The 25713-nt window shown below is 38.9% G+C and overlaps 2 protein-coding genes across 5 annotated transcripts in view; one reads left to right on the plus strand and one right to left on the minus strand.

Moving 5' to 3' along the window:
* Window positions 1-13723, minus strand: part of arhgef28a (Rho guanine nucleotide exchange factor (GEF) 28a) — a 47330-nt gene extending 33607 nt beyond the window's left edge. For 2 of the 4 annotated variants that reach the window (XM_042395151.1, XM_042395150.1), the window contains exons 1-4: window positions 12748-13723; window positions 9738-9795; window positions 2427-2574; window positions 1951-2328 (exon numbers count right to left, since the gene is read on the minus strand). In XM_042395151.1, the coding sequence (XP_042251085.1) occupies window positions 1951-2328; window positions 2427-2574; window positions 9738-9770 (559 nt within the window). In that variant the 5' untranslated portion in view covers window positions 9771-9795; window positions 12748-13723. The remainder of the gene's footprint in view (window positions 1-1950; window positions 2329-2426; window positions 2575-9737; window positions 9796-12747) is intronic. The other 2 variants (XM_042395153.1, XM_042395152.1) reach the window with 1 other exon arrangement.
* Window positions 2311-24526, plus strand: LOC121885563 (pollen-specific leucine-rich repeat extensin-like protein 1). The gene is made up of 3 exons (XM_042395154.1): window positions 2311-2446; window positions 16498-19218; window positions 22501-24526. Exons 2-3 carry the CDS (start codon window positions 19146-19148, stop codon window positions 23370-23372), a joined length of 945 nt encoding a protein of 314 aa, XP_042251088.1. The 5' UTR covers window positions 2311-2446; window positions 16498-19145; the 3' UTR covers window positions 23373-24526.
* Window positions 24527-25713: the final 1187 nt, after the last annotated feature.

Consider the following 25713-nt stretch of genomic DNA (forward strand, 5'->3'; position numbering starts at 1 on the left):
CATGGACATTTGCTTTTTCTAAGCAAGCCATGTACATAAATATACTGGTGTTTAATGAGAGGGCTGAACAGGGCATGTGCATTTGCTGCGTGCTCTAGTTTGTCTCTGGTCTCATTTTCTTTTACAATGATGAATACAAAACAGTGTGGAGCTGCAACTATATCAACTCAAACTTTTCCACACTAGGGCAGACAATCTCTTACTTTAAATCTGGAAATGCACAAATGTTCTTTTTGCAGCATACTGTTAGTGTTTCACCACTGTTTCCTAATAATGAGGAGAGACTTCACTGCTTTGAAATAATGGAACATCATAAATAACAAAAATCTGAGGCCAGACGCCAGAAACAACTCTGACACAGCTGTGGTGTAAAGGTGGGGGAGTGCAGTGCAGAGGAGGATTGTGGGAGTTGATTTAATAGACACAGAGGTCTGCAAGACAACTCTAATCTGACTGAAGAGGAATAATGGCAGTAATTGCTCTCCGTCTTTGGTGCACACCAGCCTCTGCGCGGCTGGTTGGCTGGTCCTGCACATCATGTGATGGAGGAGCTGTGCTACAGAATCAGATCTCATGTTGGGTTTTTAATCTCCTGAACACCAGAACAATGATATAGTTGATAGAGCAATGATATTAACCTAAAGAATTAATATTACCTGTAAAGGGTTTGTTCATCTGAATTGTAATAAAGTATACTTTCTAATGTTCCTCTAGTGAAATAAGGCTATGAGGATAGTATTGGTTTTAATTTGTCCAGTCTTTGAGGTTATGAGATTTATCTACACCCCAAGCGAATGAAATTTAATTTATGGTGCTCACATAACCCCTATGTATTACCTATGGAGATTTACTTTTTTATAATGCTAGAAATGTGGACAACATCTGAGCAGTCATTAGCATCAATGTTTTGCACAGCAAGACAGAAAAATATTCCTAAATTGGTAGTTGTTACAAAACATGCACCCTTTGATGCAAAAAAATATTTGCTTACAATCAAATTATACTGTGTTATAGCTAGCTAACATTGGCTACTATAAGTACTGTTGCCATAACAAGCTAGCTCAGTAGCTTAGCTAGACATAGCATAACTTATAACTCTAATGTTTGCAAGTTTGGTCATTTGATGATGAAAAGTACAAATAAACAGTACAACCTTCATATAACACTGGTAAATAATTAGTTTTACCTCTTTTGTTAGCAAAGATTATGAAGATAACTAAATATCATTAACAAAAACATTGATTCAAATATGGGTTATTTTTGATTCACTTTTGGGAGAGTGTAGGTCCGAATGACCTTTGCACGTAAGGGTTAAAAAAATTCAACAACAACATGTCTTCCCAGAAACAGTGTCCCTTTTCTCTGAATATGTCACAGACCCTTGGCTTTCTAAGAAATAGTTTCTATAAAAACAGGATGAATATGTCAAAACCTGGGCAAATAAAACCAAAAGATACTTCGAGTTAAGTTATAAAATACGGTTGTTTTTTGTCTTTTTTCCGTGAACCAGCTCTTTAGGAATGTCTCTGGATACAAAACAGCGATAACAATAAATGAGGGAAAAAATACTTTGGGAGTTAAAGAATTGCATACTTTCTGCCACTCATCCCAGACGTTTCCTCAAATCAGCTGAGCGGAGGGGAATCCCTGACCTTTGACCTGGATGATCCAGGAAGTAGTGGAGCGCAAACTGAAAGTTGTGGAAACATCCTGAACTCCTCTGAGCAACTGAAATAAACCTACAGACCTCCTCAATGTGCTTTGTTTGGTTTAGAGTGGTTTGGTTTCTTAAGTTTAAATGACTCATACAACTCAATATGCAGACTCATCTGTACTTTAGCGTCAGAAAGCATCATGGATAGCTTGGAGTGGATACAAAATTACCTCTGGCAAATAAAAAGCTACAAGACCGCAGCTTGTGACTTACAGTCCCACCTCCTATTTCGTTACCTTCTCTGGGCTGTTTGTCAGTGTTTTTCCATTGCTGAGGGTAATCCATGTTAGCCATAGCCTGTGTGATTTTCTCATCCAGCTGCCTGACATCAGCTTCATCGCCTGGACTTTGTCTGAGCCGCACATCCTCCTCATTGCAATCTAATGGTCCAGCAGTGAGCACCTCGTCAGCTCCCTGCGCCCATGTGGAAAACCTCTTCAGGACTTCTAGGTAGCTCTGGGGGCCAAGCTGGTCCCTGTTTGCACTCAGGTACTCTGCTGCTTCCTGGGCAACATCCCTGACATATTCAAGAGATGCTTCACCACTGCATGGCTTGACCTGGTCCTCTGCGTAAAAGTAGGGCATGACAGAGACAACTTCCACAAGGTCATGGCCTATGGGAGACGGAGAAAATCATGATAGGAAAAAGTGAGACGATGACAAGCAAAGAGAGAAATCTGAGTGTTGTTAAGAGACTGACGGAAGGACCTACCAGGAGCTGTGAAGCACAGGGTGAGTCCATCATCTCCTCTTTTTGCTGAAGTTACATGTGTAAGTCTAGAACCTTGTAGAACCACATAAAACTCTGCGTCTTCTGGAGCTTGGCTGGCTTGTAATATTACGTGGGCCTCCACCTGTCCCTGAGATGAGAAAAAGGAAATCCATCCATTTAATCACCAGCACATGGTTAATAATAAAATAGAGGCATCTTTAATCGCTCCTTATCTAATGTAATTACTGAGCTATCACATTCTAATAGCTCCAATTTAAGATGGACATTAGTAAGAGGTCTTGACTACACAGCTTTCTTCAGAAGGAAAGTGTGTCTTTTCTTATCACCCAGCTGACACGTTCTGATTAACTTCAGTCAGTCTCATAAAGTTCACTGTACTCCTTGTACTAGATAGAGGAATAAAAAATAGGGCAGCTGGGAAAAGAGGAAGGAAGAAGGACACCAGTTATTTTCTCACAATGGGAGTGTACTGCACCCTACTGAGCGTCAACTTCATGATCCACCTTCATAATGAGATTCATTATTTCTGTTACATCATTGGCCTCATCTAAACTCTCTGACCAACAACAACAACAACCAACAACTCTCATCTAAACATGGACAAAGAACAAGATATTCCCTCACTCACATGATTCAGTGCATCTGATATGCTCCTGCAACATATAACCATTGACGTAGGGACATCAATTCATTTGTGAATTGAATGTTTTTTTGTTGTCACTATCAACATAGGAAACCACCAAGCTGTTAGCTCGCCCACAAAGTATTATTTTCCTCCAGAGAGTGACCTTTCTAAGAGGTCCGCTCAAAGTGTATCATTCAAGTTCAAGAGGGATTGCATACTTGGAGTTCCAAGATTGTGCAATATCCTTATCTTCTGTTTTCTTGTGTTCAGCTTAGGGTTTTATCTTGTGATTTATGGGGCCATCCTTAAAGTTAGAGTCAGTGATTCTGGAGAAAGCTTGTTCAATACATGTTTTGTCAAATTCTGCAAATATCTCTTCATGGTCCACTAGCTGTACTTTCTGTGTGTGTGCTGAAAAAAAAATCCTGTGTCCATACACAGCACTAGCTCTGTAAATGGGAAACAAACAAAGTGGCTCGGACCGAGCCACAGAACACAATTCCAACCAATCAGCAGGGGGCATTTGTGCTCGTGCACAGGACAGGGGGAAGTCATCAGTCATCAGTCATCAGTCATCAGAGAAGCTGTCTGTGTGAGGAAATGATGGTCTCTCATCTCCAGCACCTGTTGAATGATGGGGAAGGGCTGGTGAACTGGAGGCCAAGAGGCCGAGGCCAATTTACATAGAAAGTGTTTTCTTGTGGAACAGATACGCTTCCATTTTATTAAATTTATCAATCCACACTGACTCTGAGACAGTCTCATGGAGACACTCCATGTTTTTTTACACTCCAAGTCTATTTCTGTCGCTTTTAGTGAAGCGTAGTCTGAGTAGGCAGCTGTTTCCATCACACAAATATCCTGCTGAATATGTGTTCTGAAGTTATTAACCACATCAATGAATCAATAAATACAAATTCTTCCCGTGGAGCCGACATGCGAACTATTTTGGTTCAGTAAATTTCCGCTGTCAGTCAGCCTGGTGAAGGCAGTTTGGCCGGCCGCTGTCCTCTCAGCTCCACAGGAGCTGTAGCTGACAGATGGCTGCTTTTGTGGACAAAGATGCTGAACATAGGAGTGAGAAGTGGGGGAGGCTGCAGAGAGGTGGAGATGGTGGACGGACTATTGTGCTCACATGAGATGAAAATTTTTTTCCACTCATGATAATGTGTGAGAATCCCAGACGTGACTCTACAGCTGACGATTCGCTCTGGATTCCGCCATAATTCTCTTTTGGTCACTTCCTTGGCAATGCGCGTCCATGAATTTGGGGGATGGAGTGTCTGAAGAAGCACGAAGGGAGGGGTGTATTTGTGTGGGTGTTCAGTTCAAATGTCAACAATCTTTCTCCAAAATGACTGACTCTACCTTTATCTATCCTTATTGTTAATACTTTAGGCAAAGGCATCCATCATGTTAAAACTTCCCTCTAGTGCCTACATCAGCTACTCTAAAGCCACCTGGTACGGCATTTTATTGCATTACTGTCATCCTTAGTTTTAATATCTGTAATATTTTAGCAGCATAGCAGCTAAATACAACAGACTGAAGCATACACAATTAAAAATTACAGATAAGATTGTGTATGGATTAAATAAAAATCTATGTAATTGTCTTTAAATAGCACTGAGTCACCCATGCCAGTGACTCTGTGAGGCTGCAATGATCAATGTGAAGAAAACCAAACTGTTGGATATAGAGTATTGGAAAAATTGAAATTTTGACCTGATGATGATGCTAGATAAAAGGTCAGGGGATCTCAAATATATATCAAATATCAGAGACCGTGAATGTCTACAAAAAACTGCACTACAATCCACCGAACGGTTGTCAAGACATTTCACAAGGAAGCATGAATGTCAACCTGCTGGTACTGCTAGAGTAAAAGTCCAGAGATTATCAAAGTCAGAGGTTTCCTTCCCTAGGGAACATGAACGTTTCACCAAAACTTGTGCCAATCCATCTTGTAGAGATATGAAATATAACTAATCAATCAATAATAGGGCTGGCGTAACATCTACAATTTTGGCTCAATCTTCCTTTTATTCTCTTTGCCCCTAAACTCTTGGAGCTTTCAAGAGTCACTGGTTCAGAGGTAGTAAAGTGACTGACCTCTTGTGTAAGCAGGCCATTGGTTTGGACTGATAAGAATGACTCAAGCTGCAGTTTCTCAGCTTGTTGTGCGCGCTAAGTGGTTCGCGGCACCACCACTTAGTGCACACTTAGCACAGTTAATGTTATCGCTGATTGTTTTTCCACATAACAAAAAGATAAGATGTTGGCCTGTGGTTCATGCAGCCTTCCTGATTTTTGAAAAGGCTGGTTATGGCATTTTGAAAAATGCTGAATTTCATTCAATTGTCTTCAAACGTCTTGATGTTTTCAAAGTAACCATGACATTTCTATTAGTCTTTTGCAGAGATTTGGACACAGATCATGTAAACTGTCACAAGAATTCTTACTATTTATCGTCATTGGATGGGTCATCTACCGATATATCATGTCACTTTCAAGGATCTTTATCCACTCCCTGTCTGTGATGTTTTATTTTTTTTGTCCTCCAGCTATTAGATCTTAAAAGTCTTTGAAAGACACAGGAACATATTATTACACTTATTTTTTAATATCTTTTGATTCGATTTTCACTCCTCCAAGGTAGCTGTGGCTCCCACTTAATCATCCCAACAATCTGCAGCAGCCTCAGATAATATTGCTTTACACAGGCGCAATTTGATTAGACAGAATTTGGTTGATCCTAACTCTATCTCTGGTGCCTTAGGGAACAGGAAGGAGGATGCTTGGGTGGTGATAAGACGTCAGGCTGATGTGATCTACGGCCTTTTCTCCAGGCCTTTATCATGACCCAGCCTGATCCAGTAACAATGAAATATTCAACACCTTGTGGTTTTACCTCATGCCTCGCATATGGGCAGTTCTCAGGTCAGGCAGAATGTGTTTATTATTGAACATAAACATAGAGAGGTTTATCATATGCAATAGCTGTTTGATACAAATCTAAAAGGCAACCGTGCTGTGTAGGATTACTTAAATATGACATAATAACTGGGGGGATATTTGTTCTCATTAAAAACACCTAATCCACTGTCAGTAAACATGATTTTATAACCTCCATGTGTTGCTGTCCGTTCAGTGGGGGAAAACAATAACAACAGATCCACTGCCCGTTGTCTCCAGGAAACCGGCAGTCATCAGCTCTAGAGCTCTTTGCCATGATCTCCTGAGTGCAACACGTAGATGACGTCAGGGGAGCAAGATCACTGCCACCACAACAACAAAAACAGCTCCAATAACAGTCACTTCTCTGTAGTGAGAAGACAGCCTGACGTCAGCCGGGACCACAATATTCTGTTTAAAATATTAACAATATTTTAGTAGAATTGCAGTATAGTATTTCAGCTAACACACAGTCTCATTAATAAAGGTTCTTCCACACTTTGTAGTGGACGGATCCTGACATGAAATCACAAAAGAAAAGGCTTATGTTACAGTCACAATAAATCATTATAACTTAATGGTTTGGCTTTGATCAAAAACCAACAGAGGGCTGAGAAAAAGCACATGCTTGGACTATTTGACCCACTTTGTCCATTTCATAAACATTCACACAAACTAATACATCATGCAAATAATTTTTCAAACTCAAACAATGTTTTCAATATTTCTGAGTTACACAATATCACAGTGACATGTTGGCTACTCACATCCAAGCTAAAGGAAACTCTCACAGGAGTCTTGGATGTGACAGCTCACACAGTACTGTAGGCCTTTTCTCATACTCAGCTAAGACACATACCTCTGATTTAATCTGCTGTGCAAATGAGATACTAATAGTCTACATGTCAGAGAGGCTGTCATTAAAACTGGCATGGTGCCACACACATTTCATTTCAAAGAAGTATAGATATCTTGTTACATAATAATACCAAGAAGTAACTGGATTTTTTGGTAAATGTTTACTGAAATCAATAATTATGAAGACTCATCTTGACAGTGTACACTTGAATATATGAGAAAGCCCTTGTAATATGAGCATATGTCTCTATTTGTTCAAGTAAGAGAGATTTTTTTTGACCGACTGAATTCTTTTATGACTGAATGGCTTAAACGACTGGCAGGGTGAGGTTTTCTATTGATTTGACATGTGAAAAGCAAGGCGAACACAATCACCACAGCACTTACAAGGGAAAAAAACATAAACTCACTGGCTCAAAGAGCACTGTAATAAGTAACACTATCAAACCGTATTGGCAAATGAACAAACACACCGCAACAAGGATATACTTACATATTTCCATTTATGAGTATGTGTTGAGATAATGACTACTATAAAGAAACCGTCTATAGTCATGCTAGCGGCTCTGTGGGGCTGTATATAGGGACAACAGTGCTTAAGGGATATGGCTGGTGATTTTCTACTATCCTACTTACAAGCAATGTGTGTGTATCCAAAGCCTGATCTATCTTATTCCTCTGCGCCATAGACCTCCGCTGTTGTCCAAAAACTACTAATAACACAGCAATGAGCCACAATGTTGCACTGGGCGACATGTTCTTTCACCACAAAGATTATGGTCACAGTAATTTGTTTAGAAATGACTACAAAGACTAGTAACAGCGAACACATTTTCAGTCTCTTGAGAGTAGTTCCATGCAAGGCAGACACCACTGAGCCTGTGCGAGAATGAGGTTCTGTTTACAGAGCTTCGCTAGCTTGTTGTGCTACATATCACAACCTCTTGACTTTGTACTGAGTTTCTTTGAGAAATTTACAACATAGTACATGTAGAAAAATATAGAAAATTGCAAGACATATCCTTTAAAAGCTAAATAGTAACACCGGCATGTTAACATGCTCACAATGACAACGCTAACATTTGAAAGATTTACCATGTTCACCATCTTTGTTTAGTATGTTAGCATGCTAATATTTACTACTTAGTACAAAGCTGACACTGATTGGAATGTCTAGTTTTGAAGTTGTTGGACATAAACCAAATTGGACAAAACTAAAATTTTGATCACTTTGGTGGTCACCAAAGATATTACTATTCACCTTCTGGGGAACATGAATGTCTTTACCAAAGATCATGGCAGTCCGTCCATGAATGTCCCATCGAGTAGATGTAGAAATATTTAATTGAATAAGTGAAAACTTTTATCCGCTGGCTTCATGCTCTGGCAACCATGAATGCCTGTGCAACATTTCATGGCAACCCGTCCAATAGTTATTGAGGTATGTCAGTCAGGAGCAAAGTGGTGGATCAACAAACAAACATGGTTGGACATGGTTGTCTCTGGCACTTATAATTGAGCAACGCATGTTTTTTTGTGTGTGTATTTTTCTCTCGCAGTAACTTTGGAGCTCTCATATTTCAGCTTACCCATAACATGAGCACTCACTCTTCTTGTTTTCAGTTTTCCTCACACATACACACCTGGATGAACAAATTGCACACAGATTGCTTTGACTCTCAAGCTCAATAAAACCTCCTCAAAAACAGGAACTCCCACGTTTGCTGCCTGCACTTTAATGCAGCTATTTATTCATTGATCTAGCCTAACAGTCACTGCCATAGGCCTGACACTATGTTGTATGTGTGGAGGTGCACCATAAAACTTTACTAGGCGTGTTACAATAACAGCCTTTATATCACAGCAGTGTGCTGTGGCTTGCCCACACAAAGCCCGGCATTGAAATCTGGATCTCATTCAGCAGTGAGAGTTGCTCCTGTTGAGCTGTGACCTTAGAGGGTGGAGACGCCACTTCCTCTTAATGGAGAGGTGTATGTGTACATGGTAGAGCCCGTAATGATTCACATGCCTAGTTTTCAGACCGGTCTTCAATCAGCCTCTATGAGTGCAGGGAGGGAAAGGGTTTTGCGCAAGCCCCCCTCCCCCCTCTGAAACTGGTGACACAGCAAAACAAGCAGACACTCTGCTTACCAGAAATCTGGCAACGCTTCAGTGACTGGCCCACCCAGGCTTCCACACACACGGGAGAATAGGGGCAAGAGAAAGAGAGAGAGAGAGAGAGAGAAAGAGAGAGATATGGAAGATATGGAGGATTGAAGGGCAAAAGGAAGACACATGGAAGAAATGAATGTAGCAGAGAGTTCTACTATGCCAAAAAAAAATTGAAACAATAATTCAAACACACCTGCACACTCTGCACTCAAACATGCTAGAAAGAAAAGAGTGTATTTATTTAATTTACACAGTGGTGTGTGTATACTCCTTACAATAAAACGCCTAAATAATGGGTATATTCTGTTATTCTGGCTCCCATGTTCTCTGTGGAAGCCATGCTTTCAGAGAGCCTTGTCATTTGGTGAGCAGACTGTGTAAGGCCTGGCTTCCCCAGGGACTGAAACCCTCCTGGCTTGGGTTTCATTTGCGACACAAGGCTTGCCAGTCAACCACTGCACAGAGAGGAGACTCAGGGCTAAAAGAGAGGAAAGGGATGGCAGGAGGGAAAAACTAGAGTGCTCTAATTCTGGTGAGAAAATAACTGAAGTGGGTCTAAATGTGGTAAACTGCTCGAGAGACTTCATGTACGTATCCAACCACACCCTAAAAATACCCAAACAGACCCCCTGTACTAGACCACTAACACATGAGAGAAGCAAAAACATGCGGGAACTTACATATAAAGGCACCTCTCTTCTGTTCACCTCCATTTTCTCTCCATTCACGAGCAGATGCCTGGGAAGGATAGAGTCATGTCACTACAATGTCAGGAGAATACAACAGAAAGAAGATACAATCTAAACTGTTATACCATGCAATCATTCATTTCATTGCAATAATAAGTGTTGTTTATAGAGTTCGGGACAGTTAGGTCTGTCTCCCAGAGGAAACAATGGAAAAACATACAGTCACTAAACTGAGATGCTCAAGTGATCATTGATAATGATTTGAAAACAGAAAATACAACAACACTTCATACACTCATATATATGCCACAATAGTTACAGTGGTTACAGTGTCCGACTCTTCAGGCAGGATGCAGCAGGGGAGGAAAAAGTAACCGTATCATCTGCAAACACCTGATCCGCTGTGACTTCACTCTCAGCTGTGAATAGTGCATGACCTCAAAGCTGTACAGTGGCGGCAGCAGGCTGCACTTTGCCTAGACGCTCATTGATTTTATGGGTCAGCGCAACATTACTTGTTTGTTTTTGCATATACACTGTATACTTGCATTACAAACCAGTTCTCTGTTGTGAATTTCATTTTTTTTCTTCTGACTTTCAGATCCCAATTAGAGCTGCAACCAACAATTACTTTTTATTGTTGATTAATGTTCTCCATTAAGCAATTAATTATTTGGTCTATAAAAAGTGAAAAATGCTCATCGCAATCAGGTAACATCTTTAAATGTCTTGTTTTGTTCGACCAACAGTCCAAACCCCAAAAGATATTTGTTTATAATTATACACGAGAGGCAAAAGTGGAAAATCCTCAAATTGGAGAAGCTGGAACCAGAGTATGTGTTTCTGCCTGAAAAACGACTGAAATGAATCAACTGACAAAAAAGTTTTACAGTATCGATCAATCAACATCATCTCTTTGGCTCTAACCTCAGTATCGCAAATACAATCCCTTAATCCACGTATAAAACAACAATAAAATATCAGTGATTTTTAATGACAACTAGAGCTGCAAAGATTAGTCAATACACAGAAGATTAATTGGCAACTATTTTGATGGTAAAGTAATTGTTTGTAGCCGTTTTTTAAGCACAAATGCCAAAAAATTTTCAGCCTCTGAAATGTGATGATTTAATGCTTTTCTTTGAAGAACATGATGATAAACAGAATTTCTTTGTGTTTTGGATTGTTAGTTGGACAAAAAAACAACAACATTATTTTGTGGGGCTATAACTGATATTTTACAGACAAAAGATTAATTGATAATGAAAATTATCATTAGTTGCATCCCTAATGATGACACTCATCTAAATATAAATATAAATACTCTGGGTTAAACCAGAGATGACTTTATTATTATTATTTTATGAGAATAAACCTGTTAGGTGACATAGCAGACCAACAAGACAAATGAGATTCACTGTCTTAAAAGCAGGTCCAATCACATTATACTATAATACACTGACTGATGTCCTTAGGGTTTGTCAAACAATAATATCACTATCATGTTTGCGTACTGTAATATTATGTCCAAAGGACGTCTTATCAATAGGACTGCAATGCCACGGGCCTGGGCGTCTATTTGTGTTTTTAAACCTTTTCAAATCCATGGGGCAACACCATTGTGATGTGGAACTAGAGAAGGTTTACATGTCACATTGTAGAATAAACATCGTCCAACGTTTGCAGGTGGCACCCCATTAGGTCAACAAATATTCTGGCATGCTAATGTTAATGTAAGGTTTACAGACATAATCTGAATCAACACATCGAAAGGATCAAGATCCTTCTAGACTGGAGCTTCTCGAGTTCAAAAACAACTTTCAAATTGTCAATGAAAAGCAAAAATTAACCATAATGTAATCACGTTAGCAAAATAACTTGTAAGATTATATCTAGCATTCACAGTTTGTAGGCCATGTTTAATATTTGAGAGCTTTTTTTTTTTTTTTTTTAAGTTTGCACTGAATCCGTGTCAGTCATTGTCCTCAGCATGACTTTAGCCTCTGACATGTTCAATGTGAATAAGAAACCTGACCTGGCTGGTGGCCACACACTCCAGAACAGAGCGTGAGAAAAGAGATTACACGTAACGAGAGAATGCACGCTGTCAAAAAGCGTTTGGGAAACTCATTTTGACACCTACACATGTGATGCAAATATTTTCAGACGTGAGCAAGTTGATCCTGTTGTCCTTCGATTTCTTTTTTTTTTTTTTTCAGGTGATGCATGATTGAATAATCTAATTCCTCTCACATGATAAGCTGCAATCAGTTTTAGGGTGTCTGAAAAAGGTGCATTTTTCTGCTCTCAGCTCCTGGTAATTATGCGTTAATTTGCTACAAATATAAGACTAGTGTACATCATCATTTCTCAGGAGAAGATGCTCAATATAATGATGAAACTAAATGCTACAGTTAGCCAACAGTGCCACTGTCACTTCATGATGAAGGCTATTTTATGATCATATAGTAAAAGTAAGATGAGTGGTTATATATGAAGCTACATTGAAAATAGAGTTTGTCCCTATTTTAGAGGGTAAATACTAACCTACATCACCTTTTTCATAACCTTTTAATGAGACTTAAAGGAAAATAGCCTCACTGCCAAGCCACTGAATCGACTGTACAATGAACAGGTGTTCAACAGAGGTGAAAACAGGCTTTAGATAATGTAGTACATACATTATCAGCATTCAAACATTTCCAACAGGAACAAATGACCTCTATTGCTTTCACCGGGAAGTGAAACTACTGCATACAGTCAGTGAATGCATCAACAGTTGAAAACTGAGCACAGAAAGAGACTGAATCAACAATTCCTGCCACGCTTTTTACTGTTTACCTGTGAACGCACCAGCATTGATTATCCCTAAATTAATCAATAAAACCAAAGATTCTCAAAAGTCTAATCATTGCTGCATCTCATTGCACAATGTTTTCTTTGTTTAAATGTTATTTAAAGCAAAAGTTTTCCTGTTGGGAATGAATCAGCTTGCCATTACCTGCTGTCGTCTCTCTCTCTCTCTCTCTTTCTCTCAGCTCTCGCTCCGATCTGTCGTGAACTCAAATATCGCACGACTTTGTATCTTGAGAAACTTTATGTGTTGCCCTTCCGCTTAATGCCTAACACATTTTCACGCCCTTATTCCGTATTACTGCCTGTCTCGCCGCTTCATCCGTCCCTCCGCACCGGGAATTAGAGAGAGACGGTTGGGAGTTTGTTTGCAGGTGTCGCCAGAGTTGTTTCTCCTCTCTGCAGCCTGCTCCTCTGGTCCAGCCCCCTCACACACCGGGCTGCCTGCAGAGCAGCCCCGCAGGCAGGAAGGATGAGGAACATATGCCTAAAATATGAGTGAAAGTTATTTGGACCTGCAGTATGTCCCATGTGCATCTAGTGTTTACAGTAAAATCCCTTTAACTCTTTATATGGTATATGTCCATAGCCTTTTATGTTGATTGCTGCAATTTACAGTGTTGTAGGGGGCAACGGGTTCAGTTGTAACACAGGCCAGTTGTAATTTCAATTTCCTCCAATCAGAGACAAGTTGGAGTGATATCACTCTCTGCTGGCGCTACTTAAATTACGGAAGCCGAGAACTGCCGCTTTTGCAATTATTTTTTAATGCAGTTATCTCAAGATCACAAGTTAATTATTTTGTTATCTTGAGAAAATTAGCTTTGTTATCTCAATATAACAAGATAATCAACGTGTTATCATGAGAAAACAGAAAGGTTGTTGTCTTTCATTACTTACAATGTTCATCAGAGATCAGTAGTGCCAGCGTTAGTGATGGGAGAAACTAAGCTTTCCAAAGCAGTGAATCTTATGAAGCAATTGTGTTGAAAATGGTTGTGTTGAGGGATTTGATACAGCCAAAATGGCGACATCTGCTGGGCAACTTTGACATCGCTTTTATATGTAAGGATTTGGGGTAAGACATCATGACACAGGCAAAATATATGTAAACTCACCACTGTCATCTGTTTGATGTTCTCCGTCATATTTTATTCAATAAAGGTTATTTAAAACTGTCTAAGATAATTAATCTTTTGTTAATAAGGCTTATAGTAACCCCTATCTACTTTTATAAACTCTTTGGTGAATTAGGGGTGAATCATGACAGTGATCTTTAAGGCTAAAATCAGGTGTGATCAAATGAACCAGACATCATTTTCAAGTTCTCCATAATTATCCCGTGATCTCGACAAAACAAACGTCGTTATCTCAAGAAACTGGCCTTTTGTTTTCTCAAGATAATGAGATAACCTAAATTAACCCGTTATCATGAGAAATGAACTCGTGATCTTGAGGTAACAGCATTAAAAATATAATTGCAAGCATGGCCGTTCTTGGCTTCCGTATTATACAGCACAAGAAGCAACATGCATTTTTTTGTGTTTCTGATCCAGGAAATAAGTCTGACTCAGAGATAATGATAGTATGAAACAGTTATAGTCATACAATTCTGAGGTATGTATAAGGTATTATTATGTCATAGTTGAGTGTTGTTATTATCTCCTGTATGTTTATACTGTCTCAGTTTTTGTCACAGTGAACAGATCTCACTGGGCCACGAGATAACAAGATTAGTGTCAGAGGTGTTGTGTTTATTAAAGGAATACTCCTCCAGCAATTCAATATTGCACTTCCATAAAGTTAGGCAACTCACAGAGTTTTTTTTTTGTTGTTTTTTGTTTTTTTACGGTCAAAATCGAAGCAGCAGAGGCCAATTTGTGATTTTGTCTAATTTTCAAAAGCTCCCTAGAGCCACAGAAAACATTAAAGATCCCATCAGACATATTTTAAGACCTATAAAAGAACTGCACTAATTGATCATTTGTGTCTGATATGGGTTTTCTATATAAAAGATTAATTACCTTATTAAAGATTTTTAAATGACATAAATTCCTATCATTGAAAAATCCAGAATTTATGAATATCAAAATATTTTTAGTATTATATTTTTAGGGGATTTTTTGTTTAAATGCTGGACACAAGATGTCTTATACTTCATTGAAAGTCCATTCTCAGTGTATGTGCACTAGAGGCTTCTAGTTTCGATGCCACACTTGTGTAAATTGTACACCCCTTAAACTCAAAAAACATAGAGAATTTTGCACTTTCAGCAGATGACTGTGAAAACAGCTTTCAAGTGTCAAACCCTGCACATACAGGACCAGTCAGCCAAAAGTTTGGACACACTTCCTCATTCAAGTGAATGGGAAAGTATGTCATTCTACTCAGTGAAGCTCAAATATCCAACCGAAGGAACAATAAACAAAACACATTTTTGCGTGGAGGAAGGCTTTAAACAACTGGCTGACTGATACTCCCCGTGACAAATAAATGTGTAAAATTGGTCCTTTAAGGTCTCGGACAAGCAGTCAGTTGCAGTGTTAAGTGACTCAATACCAAATGGACAAAAATATATTGATCTTACCAAAAACTGATCACTCAGACCAGGGGAAAAAATTGATAAGTTGGAAATTAAATTGGAATAATTAATAGTCGCGCATAATTGACATTACTGAGGCAGTTCACTGACTATGATTCTTCTCTAACAGAACTACTGTTAACCTGTTTTAGTATTTACCAATATCCTGCAGTTGTCACTTGTGGCCACAGTGGCCGCTGTTCAACAAAGGTTAAAGGTTCACTTTAAAGGATATGGCTTGCATTTTTCTATATGTTTCGTTCTGTCAACAAATCTCATGTGCAGAGCCAAATGAACAATGAACTGATCCTATTTACAAGTAATGTGTTTGTGTCCAAAGCCTGATATATCGTATTCCTCTTTGCTGTAGACTTCCATGAGAAAATCCCCAGCTTTATCCTTTAACTATTCAACTGTTACTGATTTTATCACTATAAAAAAATGTGACTGTGGTACTAAGCAGTAACATTCAGCACAGTCAATAGTGACCTTATAGTCGTATGTTAAGGTGATTTATAAGTATTTTCATAACTCATATCACTACAACATTCCTGCAACCTACACATAGTCATCAGATAACGTGAGATTTTTGTAACCTGTAACACCAGGATTACGAAAAGTTTATTTTTCAATCAGAACTGCATAGTTTTTAATTCAAATAAAGAAGAATGACTTGTGCATCATGAGAAAAAAAGACATTAGTACAAGCACAGTTTCATACCAGAGTCCAATTTGCATACTTTACTTCCTAATGCTCTTCTGTTGGATAAAAATCTTTCAGGTCTCAGTTGGATTGTAATCATAATCACACAGACGTTCACACAGACGTACGACATTAACAGGAAACGAGAGGAAGACTTTCCCACCCTTCCTGCTCCCAGACTTATCCCACTGACTGATAGTGAGCAACAGATTAAATGTCTGAAATGAGGTCACTGCTTACATGCTACAACAATGCTGTCTTATATTTAACACAGTCAGCAATCTGAGTTCATTTTACTGTGTCCACAGGAAAGTGTTGTATTGCTTAATTGGAGAGATGAGAGGATTATAGGCCATTTGGGAGTGGGGCAAATCCCCCAATACATACAGTACTGTAATATTGAACCTATAAGACTGTGGTGCCATCTGTTGGCAAAAGCATAAAGGAAAATAGGAAGTGAATGAACAAACAACACTGCCATCCTGTGGAGGTTTTCCACATAACATTCTACACGCATCATCTTTAATCTCCCATTTGTTTTTCAACATTGCAAAAAACCCACACTGGATAAGGCAAATATAATGTGGTGTATTTTCTTGTCATTATCTTTTCAGTGCAAGTGATCCAGGTGCCCTGTAGGTGGCGAGAGCAGTACACTGGTGGAATTCATCACCCATCAGCTGAGGCTCACATGTCAAAACAAGGCGGCCAAGACCAGAGTAGCGTGTGATCTTGATCACGACAGAACAAGCACAACTACCTCAGTGCAACTGACCTGGAAGCTTTTTATTCTGAAGACCCCCTGGCATCATCACAGCGGCATGGACGGTGCCACAACCCTTGACCTCCTCATTAGAGACTCAAAAAACAAACAACTAAACAGCAATAACAAAGAGGCCTCTGGACAATCACCCTTGTCTCTTTTTGCAGTGCCTGGTGCAAAAAACAAAACCTCTAATATAGAAGATACAAAAGATTTATAAAGCACTGACAACAGAAAGAGACCCTTTCCTAACACAGTCACCTTTCCTGCTCATTTCTGTTAGCTCTAGTCCTTTTTTCTGAAAAGACATTCCTTACACGATCCAAGAATAACAGCTTAGGAATTGCTGTGTGGTAATTTATATACTTGAACAAACTGAGCCTCCAAAGCTGCGCTTGACCTCTCAAACACACTAATCATGAAAAAATCAGCCCTTAAATTTAGATTGAGGGATTTGAATTTTGCAATACAACCCCTAGTCAAGGCAATGTTTAAAGTTCTTTCTTTGTTCTTCATTGAAGGAAGGTTTTCGCTTTACAAAACAACCAATTCCAGTGGGTTTTTTAAAAAAAACAAAAACACAAAGAAAATGAATTATTTGACCTCACATAGTTGACATGTTAGAGCCTCGAAGGATGACTTGAACATATTTGCAGCATAGCATCAAAATAACACAGAGGAAAGAGGTTAAAGATAAAAATAAACCGGCATAATCATAGTGTAAACAATATTCAAATATAGCATCAAACAGAAAAGATGGTATAGATAGTAAATATGTTAATGTAGGCATACAGAGAGCATACATGAAAAAAAAATCCCTGAAATATTTTACTTGTGCCAATACTAGAGCTTTGCAGTAATGACTAATGAATGGGATAAATACTCCAAGGGCTTGAGCACTGTTCATCCTGCAAAGCCTAATCACACCATTAGGAAATCACTATTTTAAAGCTTTTCATGCATCCAAGCGGTATCAGTGACCTTGATACCGCTTGGATACCACAGAGGTTAAATACCTGGGAGTCCATGCCAGTCAGTTTGAACTGAAGAAGCACCTTGGATAAGAGGCGAAACGTCCTCAAGTATCTACAACTAAGACGTCCACTTGCCCTCAATTGAACCCTCTTTGGATTTTCATGCATTACATCAAAACAAACAAAGAAAAGGATTTAGATTACCACAGCGATTAAGAAAGACTAATGCCATGTTTACGCTTTTCAATTGAGGGATTTGAAATATTCCAGGGAAATATTTGCTGTCTCTAAATCAGATTAATATGTTGTAACTTTGACCAGTCATTAATATGGTAAACTGATCTGAAGGAATATTAAACAAGCTCAAAATCTTTCTGCTTTGTTGAACTTTTCCTCACATAAACCTCTTGTCAAAAATATGGTGACTATTTGATTATTATGTGGAACATTTGGCCGTCAGTGATCTCAGGCACAAGATAAGTAATCATAATTTCACTGCAGCCATTAATTGGAATTAAAGACATTAATACCACTGGGCAATATTACAGAGTTGGCTTTTTAAAGCCTTGAAAATGTTGGATGAGGGCCTGTAATGAAGTCAGTTGTTAAAAATTCCTAATTATTTCTGAAGAACTTTTATTTGTTTATATATGTTTCCTTATAAAGATGTAAATGCGCAAAAATGTACAAGCTTAACCTGATAGCGTGTTTGAATTTAAATGGCCAAATATGAATATATGGAGCTATGGAAAACTACACCAAGTGCAAATAACTATTAATTCAAATATGAAATATCTGACTATTAAAATGCAATTGCAATACAAACTGGCTATTGGATCTGATCACTTGGTAATTGTTCTTGTCATTATTCCAGGTTAAACTCCTGTTGCATCAATATTTCACAGTTATAAGGCTACTTAGTTATTTCTGTTATCATTATTATTATTATTATTCTGTCTAATTAATGGTGTTCAAAAGATTAGGACATATAGTACATTTTATTTTGTATTTTAAAAATGCAAAAAGTATTGCACATATAGACTAAACCGTGATGTAGTAAAACTGTGTTAACATGGTTCACTGTCAGATTTAACTCTGGGTCAAGATGAACTACAGTGGTCTGACTGTATGTGTTCATCATGGACACATCAGATGCCGCAGGTGTTCCTGACAGTCTATAGAGGCACTGGAAGATGAAAAACATCAATAATTTATCCAAACAACTACACTCTAAGTCCAACAGTTTATATCAACCATTTACTGTAAATCAATTGTCTCTCATACACATGTGTCAGTAAAGGTCATGGAAACAGAATGGTGACATTTGACCGAGGTGATGTTAGAGCTTCTTGCCCTTCAATTTTTCATTTGCACTTGGACTTGACACAAGTTGACCTTATGCTATAACTGTCTGCTGGAAAGAAGAACTCTTGGATTACTGATCGCCTGGAAAACAAATTGTTGGATAACTGAACCCATGGAAAGCCCATAACGGAAAACTCCTGTAAAACTGACCTGCTGGAAAATGGCTTTTAATGGGCCCCCTGTGGAGGAGCACTTGCTGGCTAGAGTCAGACGGTGGTTCAATTACTATGCAGGTAAGACATCTTTTAATATCATGCCTAATTTATTAATTCATCTTCCTGAAATTCTCAAAAGCGGTTTTCTATAGAAAATCAATGAAATTTGTTGAATATTAAGATAAACAAGTAATAGAATTTTAGCTGGCCAGTTAGGAAAACAAGGTTTTGTTGGAAACAGCCACATATACAACGTTTTCTCTGTGTAAAATGATTACTGTTTTTATTATTTGAGGGCCTCAAATTTTCCAATATGGTCATTGAAAGTTTTGGAAAAAAGATGGCGACTGGGCCATTTTTTGAACAATGCAAGAAATAAGTTTTTCTTGCGCACCATGATGATGGAAATTTTAGGAATCCTTTTAACCCGGCCAATATAATAATCATAATAATAACACAACATAAAGAAAATAGTAATAAAAGTTACGATGAAAAAGCCTTCCTGAATAGAAAGGTTTTTAGGCCTTTTTTAAAAGAGACTAAGGCCTGTGCTGCCCTCAGATGGTTAGGAAGGCTGTTCCACAAGCGTGATGTAGCTGAGCAGAAGGCTCGATCCCCCATGGTGCAGAGCCTAGTACTGGGGGCCCGGAGGAGCAAGCTGCTGGCAGATCTGAGGGTGCAGGTGGAGGTTTGTGGTATGATCAGTTCCTGTAGGTAGGGAGGCCCATGTCCATTGATGGATTTGTATGTGAGTAGCAGGACTTTAGTCAATCCTGAGGGACACAAGGAGCCAGTGCAATGAAAACAGAATTGGTATTATATGTTCATGTTTTTGCACTCTCATCAGGATCCTGGCAGTGCTGTTCTGAATGTAGTGGAGCTTCTGGATGCTCCTGCCAGGGATCCCTGTGAAGAACGCATTGCAGTAGTCCAGTCTTGAGGAGATAATGGCATGGACAAGTTTATGTGCATCTGACGGGACAGGGTTAGAGAGGGACGGAGTTAAGAGATGTTTTTGAGATAGTAGAGGGAGGTTTTGCATAGATGTCTTATATGGCCATCCCCTAGAATTGTCATTGACTGAGACCACTTAAGTGCAGAATCTGACAGTCCAATTGTGGTGTGGAAGTGCTCTCAGAGGATAGTATGATCCACAGTGTCAAATGCCATGCTTAGGTTAAGGAGAATCAGGAGAGAAGGGAACCCTGCATCAGCTGCCATCAGCATGTCATTCACAACCCTGAGCAGAGCTGTTTCAGTGCTGTGTGCTGAATGAAAACCTGACTGATTCTTTTGAAATAGGTTGTTGTGTTTAAGGTGGTCCTGAAGCTCAGAGGCAACCACCTTCTCCAACAAACTGTAAAAGGAAAGGGAGGTTGGAGATAGGTCTGTATAGCTGGCAAGAACTTTTGGATCCAGGGTGGGCTTCTTGAAGAGGGGGTGGATGACTGCAACCTTGAGGGCAGATGGAACACTACCAATTTGAAGGGAGAGGTTGATAGTTTGGGTGATCAAGGGGCTGAGAATGGGGATGTAGGATTTGAGCAGAGCTGTGGGAATAGGGTCCAGGGAACAAGTACAGGATTTCATCTTCCTGAGGATTTCCTCAATGTGGCTCTGCCTGACACCAGTAAAATGCAGAAGAGACAGTGAGCTCCCAGACAAAGGGTCGATGACAGGAGGAGGCAGAGAGGAAGAGCTGGACATCAAAGAGCGGATGTTGTTGACCTTAGCTCTGAAAAAGTCAATGAAAATGTTACATCTCTCTTCTGTAGCCTCAATTGGGGAAGATGATTGTGGCTTCAGGAGATGATTTATAGTGGAAAAAAGATGATTTGGGTTTCCAAGATTGTTATTAATTAGGTTGGAGTAGAACTGTGACTGAGCATCTTTAAGAGACTTTGAGTAAGTCATTTGATGTTCACAGAAGGCCAGTTTATGGAGCCCAGAGTGTCTGAAGTGTTGTTCCAGAATATGTCCTGCTGTTTTTATTTTAACCAAATCATGAGTGAACAAGGGAGCAGAATGTGAAAAATTGACCTCATTTGACTTATAGGGGACTATAAAGTTATTAATATTTAAGTCCTTTAAATGTCCTATTTTTGGTGGTAAAAATAAGCATTTTTTCCAGTGCACATACACAAGAGTCATATAAATACCTACAGCGTAAACTTATCATATTTGTTTTATCAAGCTCCCTTTTCCGGAAGCTTTGATCTCCATCGCAAGAACCATCCCATTTCTCAATGTCTCCCACAGCATTGTGGATGTCCAATTTTCCTATCATTTTCTAAAATGGCTTTGAGACATTGGCCTGGGTTCTGGACTCTGAATCAAGGTTGAAAGTAATGCGAACAGAGCCATGCATAAAAGCACGCAACTGGTTGCACGTTCCTCGCCAACAAGTATGAAGATAACATTGTCATCATTTATTCTTATTTTAAGTGTTGCAATAAACAATGTACTGCTATACTTCAACTCAGACCTAACCATTGTTACAATCTTTGACCCAGACTAAAACAAACATTTCTATCCTATGTTGATTGTTGATTGTTGAACTGTTGATTACTGTTGATTACTGTTGATTACTTGAGAGTACAAAACAATATTGATTAGCTCTTTTAGTCAAATCAAGAGCAAGGGTTGGTTATAAATATTTAAAACAGTACACCAACTTTCTGTGACTTTTCTATCCATAAAAAATCATATCCAGAGGATTTATGATAATTCCATTGATGTTAGTCACACCAGTCAGGCTAATCATCATTCAAAACTGTGTTTTCAAACTAGCTGCTTATTTTCTCACATCCTACAAATTATTGTACACAAGTGATTCTCAGGGCAATAAAAATTGTGTTGGTTATATTTGTAAACACATCTGTAAAACATAAGTTCACTCATGATGATTGGACCTGATTTTTAATCTCAATTTTTGTATGTGAATATATCTGTAATGTATATGGTCAAAAAGATCAGTTGCCATCTTGATGAAAAAGATTCTACCGAGGTCCACACATTAAACAGTTACAGGTTGTTGTAACAAGCAGCAAAATCGTGTAATTTTTATTCTAGCGTGAATGAAGCATCAAATAATTCTCATCCTACCATTATGTTCAAAATAACAGAACTGCGCAACATTAAAGGTGGCAGTAGTGGTAGTGATAGTCCCTTGTGTATTGGTGGCTTTTCTACAAGGTGCTTGTGATGCATCTAGTGCAGTATTCAAAGTTAGTGTGGGTATATGAGAAAATACATGCAATTTACATGACAAAATATATTAATTAGGATTTTAAGCATCCTTTATAAGCCTGTTTTATGTAAGTGCAGAATGTGACTTTCTTATACTATTTTTCCCTTCAGGTGGCCCATTTTGGCCTTTTAACCACAGTATTGAATGCCCTGATACTGAAAGGCCTCCTGAAGAGGACGGGATCATCCGCAATCTCCCAGTCCCCCATGATGACCATGAGAGGAATGATGGTCATCGGAGTATCTCTGGAGAAGCAAGAGTGGAAGACTCAAACCACAATGCTGATGAAAATAGCAGACCTCCCTCTCCTCCACACCAGCAGTTCCCACCACAGCACTTTGGGATGAACTGGCAACAATGGGGTCCTGCTGTTCCTGATTTCCCTGGTCCCTATCCTGTTCTTTATGCTTATCCTCATCCTCATGCGCATCCGTTTGCTTTTCCTCATGATGCGCCTGCTTTTCTGCATGCTGCCCTTGCTTTTCATCATGCTTATCCTTTTGCTTTTCCTTTCCCTGATCCTTACGAATTTCTTCATGCTGCTCCTGCTTTTCCTCATGATGCTCCCACTTTTCATCCTGCTTTTCCTCATGCTGCTCCTGCTTTTCCTCCTGCTTTTCATCATATCGATTCTCCCCCTATTCACCAAGAAGATCCAGATGATGTTTTTGAGGTGGCGATTGCCTTGTACCTGGAAGAGCATGAAGAAAACGAGGACCCTGAGATCGATGTTGTGGGTTTGGATGATGAGGATGGGATTCAGGTCCCTGAAGTTTGTGTTGAGAATATCGGATCTCTCTCTGCAGAAAATTGTTTTGACAAACTCAGTTTTTGTAGCTGTGATAGCTCTCTGGATGAGGCCCCTGTATTTCCCTCAACCTCTGGACTCAGCTCCTCCACAAGAAGGAACGGAGAGGAGAATGACTCAAAGGAGGCTACTGCAAAGAGGCTGAGGTGGTCTGATGACAACAACACAGATTAACTCTGCAACTCACCACAGGGCTGACAAACCTCTTGAAAAAACCAGAGCACGCAAACCAAGTCTGTATTTAACAGAGAATCACCTCTACCACCTGAATCACCTCTACCACCTGTTACTGACTTAATTTGGACAAACTATAATTGTCTATCCATATAATGTCATTTATTCAACAACTAAAACACTACTTGTCTTACTAACCATTATCTCTCTACTTTTAACTTACTACCACGCGGGCCCAGACTAGCCATTGGGAGTACCGGGGCAATTGCTGGTGGTCTTTTTTTCTGCTCTTGCTGTGTTGCTGACTCAAGCTAACAGCTGCCCTAAGCTGTCTGGGGCTGATGGTTGCTAACATAAAGTTTAGTTTGCTGCTGACTGAGCAGTTTGTCTTGATGTGTTGGCGCCAGCGATATGTTGGTGATTTCAACTTGTTTTTCCATCACAAGCTCAGTGTGACACATTTCCCAGTATGAGCTAACGCTGTTTTCTCTGTTGTGAAAATGGGAGTGCAGAGCAAATTATGTTTTGTTCTGCTATTTTGCTAATTGTAGCTCATGGCAATGTGAGTTAGCTTGCACTGTTGAGCTTAAACGACTATTAGTAACTGTCTTCTTTTCAAAACAGTAACGTTATGTGTGTGTGTGCACGTTAAATGTTACCCTATGCAAAACATATATTCACAATGTTCACATAGAGTTTAGAGTTTAGTTTATTGGTTTGATTTTTGATTTTCCATGTTTATGGTTATATGTGTTTATTGCTGGATTTATGAATACCATAAACCAATATTACATTTAAGTGTCTGTAATCATTATAATATTTTATTGAAGAACACCTATTTCACCTATTGCACATTTGTGCAGTATCTACATGACACACCCAGTCAGGGGGAGTATGTTGTGCAACATACTTCCCCATTTATGACACCTGCACAGGGGTTGGATTTTTGTATAACTCATCCGTTTAAATGTTATTAAGGCTTAAAATTATGCATTAATTAAGTATAGGCATCACGATTTCAATGTATTTTCAGTTCATGAGTTAACTGTAACATTTTGGTCGCCTAAAGAAGTCTTGTTCAGCATTTAGTTGTGCTAAAAGACCCTATAAGGAGTCAGTTTTTCCAGTAAGTACATTTTGTTTTAATGGTTTTAAGCCTGTTTTTTGCTAGTGAAATTAGCATTAGCATTATCACAGTTGACCATAAACTGTAAATGTACCGCACTAACCAAGCTAGCAGCTAACAGCTAACAGCTAGCAGCTAGCATTAGGGTCAGCTCTACCTTGTTGTCCAAATATGGTCACTTCTGACTTCAAAAATCCAAAATGGCGACAGTCAAAATGCAAACTCGAGGTTTCAAAATGGGATTCCACAAACCAATGGGTGACGTCACAGTGGCTACATCCAGTATTTCTTACAGTCTATAGGTGTCTTAGACAATCCTGATTAAACTCAAGGGGGGGCAAATAGCGGCACTTTCAGTGTGCAATTATTAATGCACGTGCATGCATGGCCTATCACATATTGGTTCATAATTTTGGCTGAGTGCACTGACTTCACCTTAGTCAGACTTTGGTATTAAATCTAGGAAAGAGAGGACTGTTCTTCGCGTTCCTCCATCATTGAGTGTAGCAAATGAAAGCTATTATATAGTTTTTCATTATATTTATACTTTATGATCCAACTGATAAAGGTTTATACTGTCTGTTAATGTTTGACTTTGGTTGTTCGTTTCGTTGTTTGTTGGACATTTTTTTGTTCCAAAGTTCAGAGCTCCTGTTGTATTATCATATAAAAGAACAGAGTCTGTTTGTGAATCAGCAGACCTTTAAAAACCTCCTGCTGTGAGTTACATGTTTGTTCCTCTACTAGTTGGTTTCCTGGTTGAAGCTGCTGTTTAATTTCACCTTCACTTATCAGCTTGATTCAGATTATCTTCACCATGTAAAGGTAACATAACCAACAATTTCTGTAGTATCTCTTTGTGTTACACTTTTTAGACGGTTCCTGCGCATTCATCTCACAGCCGGCTGTACATAGAGACCAATGTTATTTGTTTTTTGTGAAAATTAGGTTGTAGCCCTTTGTCTACCTTACTACAATAGGAAAGAGTGTCGTTTGTGTTTTAACAATGTTTCGCTTTTGAGTTATTGATCCAGGAAGTTCAAATCTGTAATTATCTTTCCAACCTTATTGAAGTACAGCACTTGAGATGATACGTCAACATGAATATTATCCTTTTACAACTCAATATCAGACTACTAGTTCAATGAAAAGTTACATGAATATGAACATGTAATATGTGTATCAATAGATCAGACTCATCTTTTTGGTCATTAC

Source organism: Thunnus maccoyii, chromosome 19 (assembly GCF_910596095.1).
Source record: "Thunnus maccoyii chromosome 19, fThuMac1.1, whole genome shotgun sequence".
NCBI classification, from domain to species: domain Eukaryota; kingdom Metazoa; phylum Chordata; class Actinopteri; order Scombriformes; family Scombridae; genus Thunnus; species Thunnus maccoyii.